The 13,055-nt window shown below is 53.4% G+C and overlaps 5 protein-coding genes across 5 annotated transcripts; 3 read left to right on the top strand and 2 right to left on the bottom strand.

Annotated features, from left to right (window-relative positions):
* Positions 1–183: 183 nt before the first annotated feature.
* On the bottom strand, positions 184–1,049 carry usp106 (U1 snRNP-associated protein usp106; the record flags this gene model as incomplete). The annotated part of the gene is made up of 2 exons (XM_037328875.1): positions 184–633; positions 693–1,049. The coding sequence occupies 2 exons, from the start codon at positions 1,047–1,049 to the stop codon at positions 184–186; spliced, it is 807 nt and encodes a 268-aa protein (XP_037173257.1).
* Positions 1,050–1,402: 353 nt separating this feature from the next.
* Positions 1,403–3,197, top strand: GPI16 (GPI transamidase component GPI16; the record flags this gene model as incomplete). The annotated part of the gene is made up of 2 exons (XM_037328876.1): positions 1,403–1,752; positions 1,802–3,197. The coding sequence occupies 2 exons, from the start codon at positions 1,403–1,405 to the stop codon at positions 3,195–3,197; spliced, it is 1,746 nt and encodes a 581-aa protein (XP_037173258.1).
* A 1,109-nt stretch (positions 3,198–4,306) lies between these two features.
* Positions 4,307–7,627, top strand: vpr-4 (Minor extracellular protease vpr; the record flags this gene model as incomplete). The annotated part of the gene is made up of 11 exons (XM_037328877.1): positions 4,307–4,438; positions 4,506–4,847; positions 4,904–4,967; positions 5,020–5,128; positions 5,185–5,245; positions 5,299–5,358; positions 5,407–6,695; positions 6,752–6,964; positions 7,020–7,194; positions 7,247–7,416; positions 7,477–7,627. The coding sequence occupies 11 exons, from the start codon at positions 4,307–4,309 to the stop codon at positions 7,625–7,627; spliced, it is 2,766 nt and encodes a 921-aa protein (XP_037173259.1).
* A 722-nt stretch (positions 7,628–8,349) lies between these two features.
* On the bottom strand, positions 8,350–9,247 carry MNP1-0 (Manganese peroxidase 1; the record flags this gene model as incomplete). The annotated part of the gene is made up of 3 exons (XM_037328878.1): positions 8,350–8,419; positions 8,474–8,861; positions 8,920–9,247. The coding sequence occupies 3 exons, from the start codon at positions 9,245–9,247 to the stop codon at positions 8,350–8,352; spliced, it is 786 nt and encodes a 261-aa protein (XP_037173405.1).
* Positions 9,248–10,310: 1,063 nt separating this feature from the next.
* Positions 10,311–12,086, top strand: GAOA-1 (Galactose oxidase; the record flags this gene model as incomplete). The annotated part of the gene is made up of 5 exons (XM_037328879.1): positions 10,311–10,489; positions 10,565–10,652; positions 10,713–10,894; positions 10,952–11,287; positions 11,351–12,086. The coding sequence occupies 5 exons, from the start codon at positions 10,311–10,313 to the stop codon at positions 12,084–12,086; spliced, it is 1,521 nt and encodes a 506-aa protein (XP_037173260.1).
* Between the last annotated feature and the right edge of the window lie 969 nt (positions 12,087–13,055).

Here is a 13,055-nt window from a genome sequence, read left to right on the forward strand (position 1 = left end):
ATCCCCCGCCTGGCTTTCACCCTCTGCATTATCCTCCGTGTTGCCATCTGTTGCGTCGTCTGTTTGTCCTCTGTGTTGGGTCTTCGTGATAGGTGAGGATGGTACTCGAGGATCTGACGGTGGTCGCGAGGAATCTGAGTATGGTAATGAGGCATCCAAGGATGGTACCGAATGATCTGGGTCCTACCACCCTCCGCGGTATCCCCTGCCACCGCGCCCACGGTAGCCGCCACCGCTTCGAGGACCCCTCGGGCCACCATGGCCCATGCCGTCATCTTCGACGGGCGCCCTTCGGTGGCGCATTTCCTTGGGAAAGGCCTCGTATGTCTTGCGCATCTGGGCGTAGCCAAGATGCATTTTTCCGTAAAAGTGATCGGCCAAGCGGCGGTCGTTGTCGAGCCTACTCAGGTAGGCGCCACACACGTCGCATACCTGCAGCTTCTGGTGGCCAGACGGACCTGAGGTGTCGGACAATGCCTTGAGCTCCTTCTCGCGGTCCAGCTTCGTTTGTTGTGCCTGTCGCACGCGATAGAATTCGTCGATTGAGCGGGACACTTCACCCATCTCGCCGAGGATTTCGACTTCGAGGGTGCCGTTCTGGATCGTGGATGACAGATCCGCAATGCTTCTTAACTGCAGACATAATTAGCATGCGTCTCTGCGCAACAAGGATATCCCAGATGGGAGCATACCAAAGCATTTGTCTGTCTAATTTCGTCCGGTGTCTTCTCGAGCCTGCGCTGGGCGGCGTCTATTCTCCTGTTGCAGTCGTCGATATATTTTTGCAGGTCGCGCATATAGTCGTACTCGAAACCGTACTTTTGTTTGTCCTTATCAGGCAAGCCCTCGTACTCAGCCTTCAGCGCCTCCGAGTGCTGCTTCGGGCAGGGACCCAAATCCTGCTTGGTATTTGTGAAAAGGTCGTGAGGACATGTGCCGACGAGGAAAGATCTGCAGACTTTGGGGTCGGTCATGGACAGCGAGGCCGATCGCGTGGTGGCCGAGCCGCCCATCAGCTGCTCGAGCAGCTTTCTTTGTTCCGCGGCCATGGTCTTGTGTCAATTGGCGTCGTCGAGCTTTGTTCAGGGTAGCTGGGTCTATGAATAAGAGCGATTGTCGCGAGATTATGGGGAAGAAATGCTTGAGAGCGTGACGCGCCGGATGGGAGTTTGGGGCGGAACGTGGAAAGCTAGCTGCATGGAAATTCAAGCGTAAATGGAAGCTAAGGTTACGTAAATAATTCTGCCAGTACCCACCGCCTTCCCGCGTCCCTCCAGGTAGCCACCTACACCACCAGCACCCTTCGCGGCTCTAAAGGACCTCCTGTGCCATCCATGCGCTGGCCGAGCAGGGGAGAGCGAAAGCCAGCAGACGTCACTCTCTTGCGCGAAACTCTTTCAAAATGCGCCAGTTACTGGCGGCCCTTCTCTTCTTATGCCTCGCTGCTTCCGGCACAGCCGCGGACTATCATGAGCAGCTGAACCTCCGGCCACTGCCCCTTTCCGCCCTGTTGGCGAGCTTCAACTTCCGGTCCAACACGTCGCTGGCTGACTTCGAGTCGCAAAACTTCCGCTACTTTCCCCGTTCGCTCGGACAGATTCTGCAATATGCCGGCACTCGCGAACTGCACTTGAGGTTTAGCTTGGGACGATGGGACGCTGAAAGCTGGGGTGGCCGGCCTTGGGATGGTCAGCGGGAGGGCGGAACAGGCGTGGAGCTTTGGGCTTGGCTGGAGGCAGAGACGGATGAGGAGTATGTTGCTTGCTGGCTTTCTGGTCTGATTGAAACTAACTTTGCTCAGAGCCGATCAGAAGTGGTTAACCCTCACAAATGCCCTCTCGGGTCTCTTCTGCGCATCTCTGAACTTCGTCGACGGAACACGAACGACGCGACCAGTCATGTCATTCCAGCCCGAGGGCGACCACCCCGAAGCCTCCATACCGAATATGCAGCTTCTGCACGGCGTCCTCCCGAAGGAGGTCGTCTGCACGGAGAATCTTACGCCTTTCTTGAAGCTGCTTCCGTGCAAGGGCAAGGCGGGCATCTCGAGCTTACTCGACGGCCACAAGTTGTTCGACTCCTCCTTCCAGAGCATGGCCATCGACATCAAGCCTGTGTGCCCCGAGGGGCAGGAGTGCGTTCTACAGATCGAGCAAACAATCGACATGGTCCTGGATATCGACCGCTCCAAGCGACCCAGAGACAATCCGATTCCCCGTCCCCCTCCCGGTCACGAGCTCAAGTGCGACACATCGAAGCCTTACCACTCAGACGATACTTGCTATCCTATCAGTCACAGTCTCGGCCAAGACTGGACTTTGTCCCAGTTGTTCGGGAAGACAGTCAAGGGGGTATGCCCTTTGACTGACGAGGATGTGCCCCCGGTATGTATTGAAGTCCCCCATTCGAGGGGAGTCTTCACGTCGGGAGGTGCTACAGAGATCCTCGATCCCAACGGAGTATCGCGGTGCTTTAAGTTCGGTCATGAATCGGAGTTGGAGATTGTTTTGCCTCTTGAAAATAAAGAAGGTCACGACGCTGCGGACGAGCTTGTTGAGCCGGCGACCCCTCTGATTTACGCCGAGCGAAGTTTCACCGGCCATGGGCAGGAGCACGGTGGCATGCAGGCTATCCTGACAAACCCCAGCAAGGACACCGAGGTGGAGTTCATTTACATGGAATCTCTTCCTTGGTTCATGAGGGTCTATCTGCATACCCTCAACGCTAGGATCGAGGGCTCATCAGGCTCTCAGCCATCCATCATAGAAGACATTTACTACCGTCCAGCCGTGGATCGCGCCAGGGGCACACAGCTCGAGCTGCGCATGCGAATTCCTCCCGCCTCCACAGTCTTCCTTACCTACGACTTTGAAAAGTCCATTCTGCGATACACTGAGTACCCTCCTGACGCAAATCGCGGCTTCGACATTGCTGCTGCCGTCATTACCACTCTCAGCCCCCGCACACAAAGCACGCGGACAACGACCCTGTTGCTGAACCTCCCAACACCGGATTTCAGCATGCCCTACAATGTCATCATTTTCACGTCGACGGCGATCGCCCTCGCTTTCGGCGGCATGTATAATATCTTGGTCCGGAGACTTGTCGGCGCCGATGAAGGCCCGAGCCCGGTGCTCAAAGCCAAGTTAGGTCGGCTTTTGGGCAAGTTCAAGGGAAGGGTTTCGGGAAAGAAATAAAGAAAATCAAGATTTTGCGTTCATCAGTACCCTCATTTCCCAAGAAGCCGTATCTCCTGGCCGAACAGCCTGCTCGTTGCCGTTCCAAGTGACAAACTGAACTAATCATGATCAGTAGCCTTTCAAGGATGTCGGGAATTTAATTTGAATTGAGGGGATCAGCACGGAAACGGTCCGTTGCGTCTCAGGCACCACGTTATGTCTCGGGTATCGTCTTTTCTACAAACAGCTCACATGAGGTCCAACCTGCATCCGTTTCCGGCCTCTACTTTGCGGAGACGCGGACAGAGACCCCATGTCGACGGGAGCCATGTTACACGGCGTGCCTCAAGTGCATGTGTGCAACACACGTCGACGTCCCTCGTTCGACTTGTTGGCAACAAAATGCGGAGCGAGATCTGTGCTACCATCGGGCCTACTCGTCGACCTGCATCCAGCAATCGCCTCGTCCTACCGCCATGGTCCTTCTTCATCACATCGACGCATCCTTACCCGTTTCTGTGAATCCTTTTTTTTCTTTTTGCTTTTTTGTCGGGCAAGTGTTGCCGGAGTCGATGGCATATTCACCTGCGGATGTGCTACGCATGCTACGAGAACCGGGTAAAGATTCGGGAGACCACCTCATCCCTTTTCAATGCATAGCTCGGACAACGAGCGGGGTTGAGATCAGGTACGAAGCTTCAGGTGGTTTCCCAGTCGGCTTGAAGTCTTGGGACGATGGAGATGTCATTCCAGCCTCTTTTCGAACTGTGAGAGCTAACGGGATGCTCTCAAAAGCTGGGGCAATATCGGATGGGTATGTCTCAAGCTGCCTGGCGACTCCATTGGCACTTGTAAAAAGTAATAAACGACCCAATGGCCCCAGTCTGTCTGTTCGTAGTAACCCTGTAGATTGCTGTTTGTTTCTCTGCATGGGTCTGTTTGAACGATACGAAAATGCAGGTTCCCTCCACCCCGGAATCGCACACGAGCACCTGATGCCGTACACCCACCTGGGCCAAAAGTCGGGAATCCCTCTTCACATATCTAGACGCGAAAGCCGGACTTTATTCTTCCTCTTGCCAGTCCAAGTCACGGATCAAGGTCATTGAGGGCTCACTTCAGCGGACATGCATCTGACAACTGTTCTGGCGGTTCTGTCCCTCGCGGGCGTTGGCTCTGCCGTTTTCGGAGTCACGGGAGAATCTCAAAAGAAAATTCCCGTCGGAGGCACGAAAAGATTCATTCTCGAGTTGTCAAAGGTGAGTGGTCCTCATAGAAGACCCGCGTGTCGGATGACATCAAGAGATGCTAACATGTGACCGGCAGGACTCTGACTTGGAGAGACTGACCTCAGAGCTCTCAACTCGGGAAGGCACGAAGCTCTATAAGACCTTTGAGAGCGAAATCTTTACTGGCGTCAGTATCGAGACTACCGTTGAGAATGAAGAGACACTTCGCATCCTGCAGAACGTCGGCAATGTGTGGCAATCAAGACGTATCGAGATGGCCACGGTTGAGAATGGTAGGGAGTTCAGCAGTGCTGTTTCCGCAGCGAACTACTCCATCCACAACATGACTGGTGTCAACAAGCTTCATGAGGCTGGCATCCTGGGAAAGGGCGTCAAGGTCGCTGTTGTGGATGCTGGTGTTGACTATAACCATCCTGCGGTGAGGCCTTTTCCTTCGTATTAGTTACTCCTCAGGCACTGACTTGGGACACGTAGCTTGGCGGAGGCTTTGGTCCCGGATTCAAGGTCATCGGCGGTTACGATCTTATTGGCTCTTCATGTAAGAGTATCTCCATTCACAAATTATCCGGCATCGCTGACATATGTGAAAGACTGGCCTGACCAAGGCTTTGACAAGAATCCGGATGATGATCCCATGGAAGGAGGCAGTAATGGCCATGGAACCCATGTTTCTGGCATTGTTGCTGGAAAGTCTGACAGGTATGGACTGATGTAGCGATGTCTACTGCTTCAATCTTTAACTGACTCCCGCTTAGTTGGCAGGGTGTTGCCCCTGAAGCCAATATCCTATCCTACAAGGTCTTTGGCGACAACGATGTGAGTTCCCTGACGCATGAAAACCGACACACCAGTTGATATTTGATGGACAGAGTGGCCAGACGGATGAAGAAACACTTATCGACGCGTTCCTGCGAGCGCTCGCTGATGGAGTAAGTCAGGATCACATATTCCGGCACACCTCACTAACTTTCCCACAGGCAGACATCATCACCTCGTCAATTGGCGGTCGTGGAGGCTTCGCCAACAATGCGTGGGCAGAGGTTGCCTCTCGTATGGTTGACCAAGGCGTGATAGTAACCATTTCGGCTGGCAACGATGGAGAGAGTGGTCTCTTCTTCCCTGACAATGGTATGTCTGGCAAGAACGTCCTCGCTGTCGCTTCGACTGAGCCAGACAACGTTCCCGGTTTGCCATTCGAAGTTACGTTCAACGACGGGGAGCACAAGAGCACAGCTACATGGGCCTTTTTCTCTGGCACTCTCACGCACAACTTTCCGCTCAACGGAACACTGCAGGTCATCGCCTTGACAACGGATCCGAAGAACGTTACCGTAGGATGCACCAAATTCCCTGAGGACGTCGACTTGTCCCATGCTCTGGTGGTGGTCCCTCGCGGAGGCTGCAGCGCAGCTACGAAGCGCTACCTTCTCTTCGCTGCCGGCGCTGAGCATGTGCTCTTCTTCAACGATGAGAAGATATTCCCTCTGCCCGACAATTGGGACACTCGAGGCGCTGACGGCATCATTGGTCAAGAAGAAGGAATCGCTCTCACCAAGGCCTTGGCCGATGGCGTCACCGTCCACGCCAGGTTCTTCGAAGAGGACAAGTTGCCCCTTCTCAACATGAAGAACCCCGCAGTTTTCGCCTCGTATTTTACTTCTCTGGGTGGTCTCTACGACTTGAGCATCAAGCCTGATATCGCAGCGCCTGGTAGCAACATCTTTTCGACCTTGCCCCATGATCGATTCGGCCTCAAGTCGGGCACTTCGATGGCGACGCCGTACGTCGCGGGCATTGCAGCGCTCTACATTGGCAAATATGGCGGGAGATGGGTTCACGGCCCGGATTTCGCCAAGAAGCTCGCAGCTCGGATCATGTCCAGTGGTGACTCCCTTGGCTGGTCGGACGGCACAAATGTGACGGATTACGGTGCATATGCCCCCATCTTCCAGCTTGGCACTGGCTTGGTGAATGCCACCAAGGTTTTGGAGTACCAGACCGAGCTATCTTGGGCCAAGTTTGCACTCAATGACACGGCTCACTTTGAGTCCTGTCAGCGAGTCAACATTACTAACAACTGCACCGAGCCGGTTACCTACAAGTTCTCTCATCAGGCCGCCGGAGCTTTCGAGGCTTTGACTGGCAGACTTGACTTCGCCTCAGGTCCCGGTTTGGGGATAGACTTTGCTCCCATCGAAGTGCCCGTTAACGTCACCTTTCCTGAGGGCGAGTTCACCGTCGAGCCTGGCCAGACTAAGGAAGCAACGTAGGTCTAATCCTTCACTCCTTGGAGATGCTTGATTGACTGACCCAGTGTTCAAGATTTCACTTCAACCCTCCCAAGGGTTTCAATGCGTCGGCATTGCCGGTGTACAGCGGCAAGATTCTCATTAACGGCTCCAACGACGAACAGCTGTCCGTCCCCTACATGGGCGTTGCGGCCGACGTTCAAAAGACCTTCAGACAGATGTTTAGCGACAATTTCCCGTACATCCTGTCGACCCAGAACATGACCCGCATTGAAGATGATTCCACGTGAGTTTGCGGGGATATGCCAACGTTCAGCTGCGATGCGCTAACGGCTACTTAGATTTTCATTTGACCTGAGCATTGGACAGCAAGACTTCCCCCGGCTGTTCATCACCATGCGCTGGGGTGCACCGCTTGTCCGATGGGACATCTTCGAGAGGGGATGGACGGAGAAGAACTGGACTTATCCGCCTGTGCCCGGCGTGAATGGTTTCATCGGGATGGCTGCTCCCTGGGTGAGAAACTCCCACACATGTTTACGCTCTTGTCGTGCTAACATTGGCGGAGAACAACGAAAACTATGTGTCCGTCTTCGACCCCGAGACTGACAACGAGCTCGACATCGTCAGAGGCCCACTGACCGAGCTATCTCGTGATGCTTACGGCTACTCGGTGTATCGGTTCTGGTGGCTAGGCCGATTCACAAACGGGTACAAGATCAGGCCTGGTAACTACACGTGAGTACCTCTCTACCTCCCGAATCTAAACTCTGCCCGATGTTGACGATAGAACGATAGAATGCGCGTCGCTGCCCTGCTTCCTTTCGGCGACCCTGACCGTTCTGAGCACTGGGACATCTGGAATCATGATTTCAAGGTTGTGCTCGGCAACTGGACGACGCCTTTCTCGGCGAAGAATGCTTTGCCTCCTGTGCCGCTCCGTGATTGAGCAAAGTGAAGCTCATCGCTGTGGAACTTAGAACTTGGCGTGCGTCCTCTGCGTTCGATGCCCCAATGACGTCGTAGTAGTACTTCAAGCAAAAGTTGTAGTCTCGCGGGCTTTGTAACATGGCATGGGACTTGCCATGTTGTATCATTCTTGTTTCTAAATTCTTGGCCTGCTATCTCTCTTCAAAAGATCCAGCTTGTCAATTATTTGCAGTTTAGAATTCATACTTCAATCCTCGAGTTAAGGCCACCGAAGTAACTATCTCGTTACAACTGCGTAATTTCACATGAACGAATCACAGATGCTATTCTTTTGAGCCCCGCAGCATCAGTCCGGTGAGTCTACTCGCCTCAAGTATTTCCCTCACTCGGCTACCAGCTCCTAGTAGAGAGCAAAACGGTTTGACGGCTGCGCCTTTCCGTCAAAATGATTCTTGTGCGTCGCGACACCCGCAAGGATACCGCGTCAGCCTCTGAAGTAGGGCTCATTCAGAGTGTAGCGAATGGTACTGGTGGCAAGGTCCGCCTGGTGTCGAAGATAGAGGGGCTAGCAAATTGATGATCAATGTGACGGACGTAACAAAGAAAACGGCTACTGCTCTCGAATCATATAGGTCAAAGTCAATTAGGGTATTTATTAAGCTGGATAAGCTGGATTAAGATATCATCGTTATGTTCGCGGATGCGTCCCAATTAGCTGACAATTGATAGGTGGAGTCTCAATTATGACACCAATTTGGAGCAGTCAGCAAGCTTGCCCAAATCGTTTCCTAAGATGCTCATTTTCGCCATCCTACCCAAAAGGTTAGTCGACTTCTCAAAGCAAAGCCATTAGCAAACCACTCACGCAAGCTTGAAAGCGGTGTTCCAACGCGCCTGGCTCGTGCCGAAGCCTTTCCAAATGTTCTTCGTCTCGGTGGCGTTGCTGACGGCAACATCACTACCGAGGGAGGTGGGTGATGTTTCCTTGACAGTCTCCGGGTAGAAGGTCGTGCTGTCCAGCTTGTCGGGGGTCGAGTCGAACGCCAGCTCCTGAAGGCTAGTTCCTGCGCTGTGCGCGCCAAGGAGAGCCACCAGATCGGTTGCCGTAAAGCCCTTCTTCTTGAAGGCGTTGATCTGAGTGGCGGCATCGGAGTCCTGTGTGGGCAATACGCCCTCGGGGTTGGGCACACTGGAATCTTTGCGGCCAACCCAGAGGTACGTCTTGGGACCACCGCAGGCTGCAACGGCAAGTGCTGTGGTACTTGTTAGTGATTTCGTGAAACCAATGCCTGATCCAATCTTGACTCTTACATGCTGCCGCTTGAATCATGTCAGCGGTGCCAACGCTGTACTCGACTGCCTTCTGGCCAAGGGTGTCACAGATAGGCTGGATCTGGATGTTTTCCTCCCTGTCCAAGTACTCATTGGCCAGGATCAGTGAGCCATCACATGCACCTGGGAAGCAGTCGTGGAACGAAGCTCTGATAGCTTGTCTCGCTTCGGGTGAGCACCCAGCGAAGGTAGCCTTCAGATCTGCGGCAACCTTCGTCCATACTGGCGGGCATACGTGAGCATGGGAGGTTGCGATGACCGACAGAATGATCGGAAGAAGTGATGTGAAGTTGAGAAATGAACGCATCATGATGAGTATTAGGAATTAAGGTGAAAGTTCTGCAAAGTTGCATCGATGACGAAGGCTGGAGAAGGCAGGACTGGAACGAATGACAGGCAATGCATTACAACTCAGACTAATAGACGTACCAGACAGCTCTCTTAAACTGTCTTCCATTGTTCCTCCGCCGAACTTTCTTCCGGCTCCAATCAACTCCATCAAACTTCAGGCGCGTCGACGTGCGCGTGCTCAGGCACGCCAAACACGTTGGTCTTTCTAGAACGGTGAGCCAAAGCGCTGGTAAAAGGGGACTAAATAAGCCGTCCGTCAACTTGAAGTTCTCATTTGACAAGACGAAGATGGCTTACCTGAATACGGGAAGCTTACAACCTTACTCTATCTTGACGGGGCTTGCCGTGCTGTGCGCTTCCTTCTTAGCGCCGGTGGCTCTGGAAGCTTTACCTACAAAGGACGATCGTTCAGGCACAGCAACTTTTTGCAGTCTAGTCGCTAGCTATTCTGGTCGTCGTTGGCCTCAATCGGTCAATTAGCTTAACCTAAACTCTAACTAGGCGGGAAAGGCGCGCAGCGCCACCAACCGTTCGCTCACTGAAAGACAGCATCGCCAAATTGCCAGTCGTCAAAGCACCTGTGATCTAGCTCAGGGGAACATCGAAGTTTGCCGCGACAGACAACTCCCCGCACCCTGGATCTAGCTCCGCCCCGCGCCAAAGACGTGACGGCGGAAACCTTCTCGAATTGTTTGCACTTGACGTCCCGATCATGTTTGTTTCTTCGGACGATCTTGTAAGATTGCCAAGAGAAGCCATGCCGCTACCGCAGTCGCCTGAAACAAGAGCGCTTGCACGCGACAATAGAGGCTAGGCGCGTCTGGATCTCAATGACAGATACTCAAGTGACTATCGTGAGAATATGCCACCATCTTCACCTCACTCGCGACTCTGGAATGCGAGTATATCTACTGACTTCAGGCCCACCACCACACACTCATCTCCATTCGCTCCAGTCACTACTCTCTAAACCAACAACATTCGTTCTTTTCATTATCTCTCTTGTCAGTTCTTTCAAGATGGTCACTCTTTACTCTCCTTTCGGCAGCTTGCCAGTTGCGCTTCTTGCGCTTGCCGCTCTCTGCGAAGCTCAAGGTCTTGGACAATGGAGTCCTCTTATCAAGTTCCCCGTGGTCCCCGTCTCCGTTGCACTCCTCCCCGAGTCCGGAAACCTTCTTGTCTGGTCTAGTGGCTGGCCGTAAGTTACCTCTAATTGCAATCAACTCATCGAATACAGGTCATTAGGAGACATGCTAATGCAATTACGACACAGCAACCGATGGACAACCGCTGGCAACGGCAAGACTTACACGTCACTCTACAATGTCCAAACCGGCAATGTGAGCGACGCTGTCATTCAGGTAAATCATGTCTTGTCTACAACTCCCTCTATTTGCACACTTGACTAACCCTGACCACAGAACACTCAGCACGACATGTTCTGCCCGGGTACTTCCTTGGATGCCGAGGGACGTATCATTGTTACTGGAGGCTCTAGCGCCGCGAAGACCAGTGTCCTTGATTTCAAGAATGGCGAGTCCTCTTCCTGGACGGCACTCTCCAACATGCAGATCTCCAGAGGCTACCAGTCTAGCTGCACTACGTAAGTACAAGTCGCCTCCGCCAATTCCAAGCACATGCTTATCGAACTCGCGACTAGTTCTGAGGGCAAGATCTTTGTCATCGGAGGCTCTTTCTCTGGAGCGGGCACCCGCAACGGAGAGATCTACGACACCGCGACCAACAAGTGGACGAAGCTCGCCGGATGCCCAGTCAAGCCTTTGGTCATGCAGCTCGGCATGTTCCCTGACAGCCACGCTTGGTTGTGGTCATGGAAGAATGGATCCGTCCTCCAGGCCGGCCCGGCCAAGCAGATGAACTGGTACGACACGAAGGGCACTGGCGCCAACACACCTGCCGGTCTGCGTGGTGCCGACCAGGACTCGATGTGTGGTGTCTCCGTCATGTACGACGCAGTAGCTGGAAAGATCTTCACGTAAGTCATACATGACAACTTTTCACAGCCAGTCTAAGACGACAACTCTGACCAATATACTAGCTATGGCGGCGGCAAGGGCTACACTGGCTACCAGTCCACCAGCAACGCTCACATTCTCACCCTCGGCGAGCCCGGTCAACAGGTTCAAGTGCAGAAGCTTCAGAACGGTCAGTACAACCGCGGTTTCGCGAACGCCGTTGTCATGCCCGATGGCAAGATCTGGGTTGTCGGTGGCATGAAGCAGATGGCCCTGTTCTCGGATGCCACTCCTCAGCTTACCCCTGAGCTCTTCGACCCCGCGACGGGCAAGTTCACCCCCACGGCCGCTCACACCGTTCCACGTAACTACCACTCTACCGCGCTCCTGATGGCCGACGGCACGATCTGGTCCGGCGGTGGCGGTCTCTGCGGTGCCGGCTGCGCTGCCAACAAGTTTGACGGACAGTTCTGGTCGCCGCCGTACCTCTTTGAGGCTGATGGAAAGACTCCTGCCAAACGACCCGTCATCGAGAGTCTGTCTGACGAGACTGTCAAGGCCGGCGCAGCTCTCACCATCAACATGCAGGACGAGGGCAAGTACACCTTCAGCATGATTCGCGTCAGTGCTACCACGCACACTGTCAACACTGACCAGCGCCGCATTCCCCTTGACGGTCAAGATGGCGGTGACGGCAAGTCGTTCTCTGTCAACATGCCCAGCGACTACGGAGTTGTCATTCCCGGATACTACATGATGTTTGCCATGAACGAGGCGGGAACACCTTGCGTGGCCAAGTTCTTCAAGGTCTCCCTTTGAGGTACATCTTGATCAGAAACAAAACTGCATTATGGGATAGATCAGTACGAGCATCTAATCTTGAGGAAGACCGGAAGCGCGTCATTATAAAGCAACCGGATAGACATCTAAAGGCGCACACCTTGCTTCATTATCATTAATATTAATATCAATATACCCTTCGAATCAGAGGTTATCGATCTTCACCGCCTGCAACCAGTGCTTCTTGTTCCGCATGTCTGAGCGGTGTGCCAGCAAAAGGCGGAAGAAATGCTCTTGGGCTCCCGAACATTGCGTCGTACTGCTGAGGCCTCCCTGGTGATGCCATCGTGCCCTCGAAACACGAGAATGTCCACGCGTCGGGCGAGTTAAAATCTCACAGCCCTGGTAGTTAAAGGGATGAGGGTGGGTTGTCAAGGGTCTCGGTGGGACCGAGAAACATCGCAAGCCTCCAACGGCCCCCACAAATAAGGCATGGCCCATGGAAGATTCCGTCCAACACAAGGAGAGGGAAATAACCCTTACATCCGCGTGGGAGGTGTCTCTTCTAGTATGAAGCTTATTCCAGAGTGCTGGGCCCATTAATCTTTTAGAATGTGACATCACCCACTCGGGTGCCATCCTGAGAAAACGAGAATCTCGCTCACGATGGATGTGGATGACGTCAGAAAAACCCCCTGCTGAGATGATGATACGACATCTCGAAACAGCACTGACATGGAGTTTTGAACAATGAGCATGCCCAAAATGATGATCTATCGGTGGGCTTTCACCGCTCCCGTGACTGCCGCTTTTTGACGCGATGTTTGCTCGTTGGCCCCCATCCAATTCCGTATTAGTTCGTGGCTTTAATGATGATCTTCTGCAACCCCGGTCATCTATTGCCGACCCGCAGATCAGAATTCTCCGAGCGTCAGAGCACCAACACTTCGTCACGTCTTTTTGCAAACCATTTGATTTAGTGAAATTTCGAGTAAGCTTGGATCGGCG

This window comes from Colletotrichum aenigma (genome assembly GCF_013390185.1).
Source record: "Colletotrichum aenigma strain Cg56 chromosome Unknown KSG_Cg56_contig09, whole genome shotgun sequence".
In the NCBI taxonomy this organism is placed as follows: Eukaryota; Fungi; Ascomycota; class Sordariomycetes; order Glomerellales; family Glomerellaceae; genus Colletotrichum; species Colletotrichum aenigma.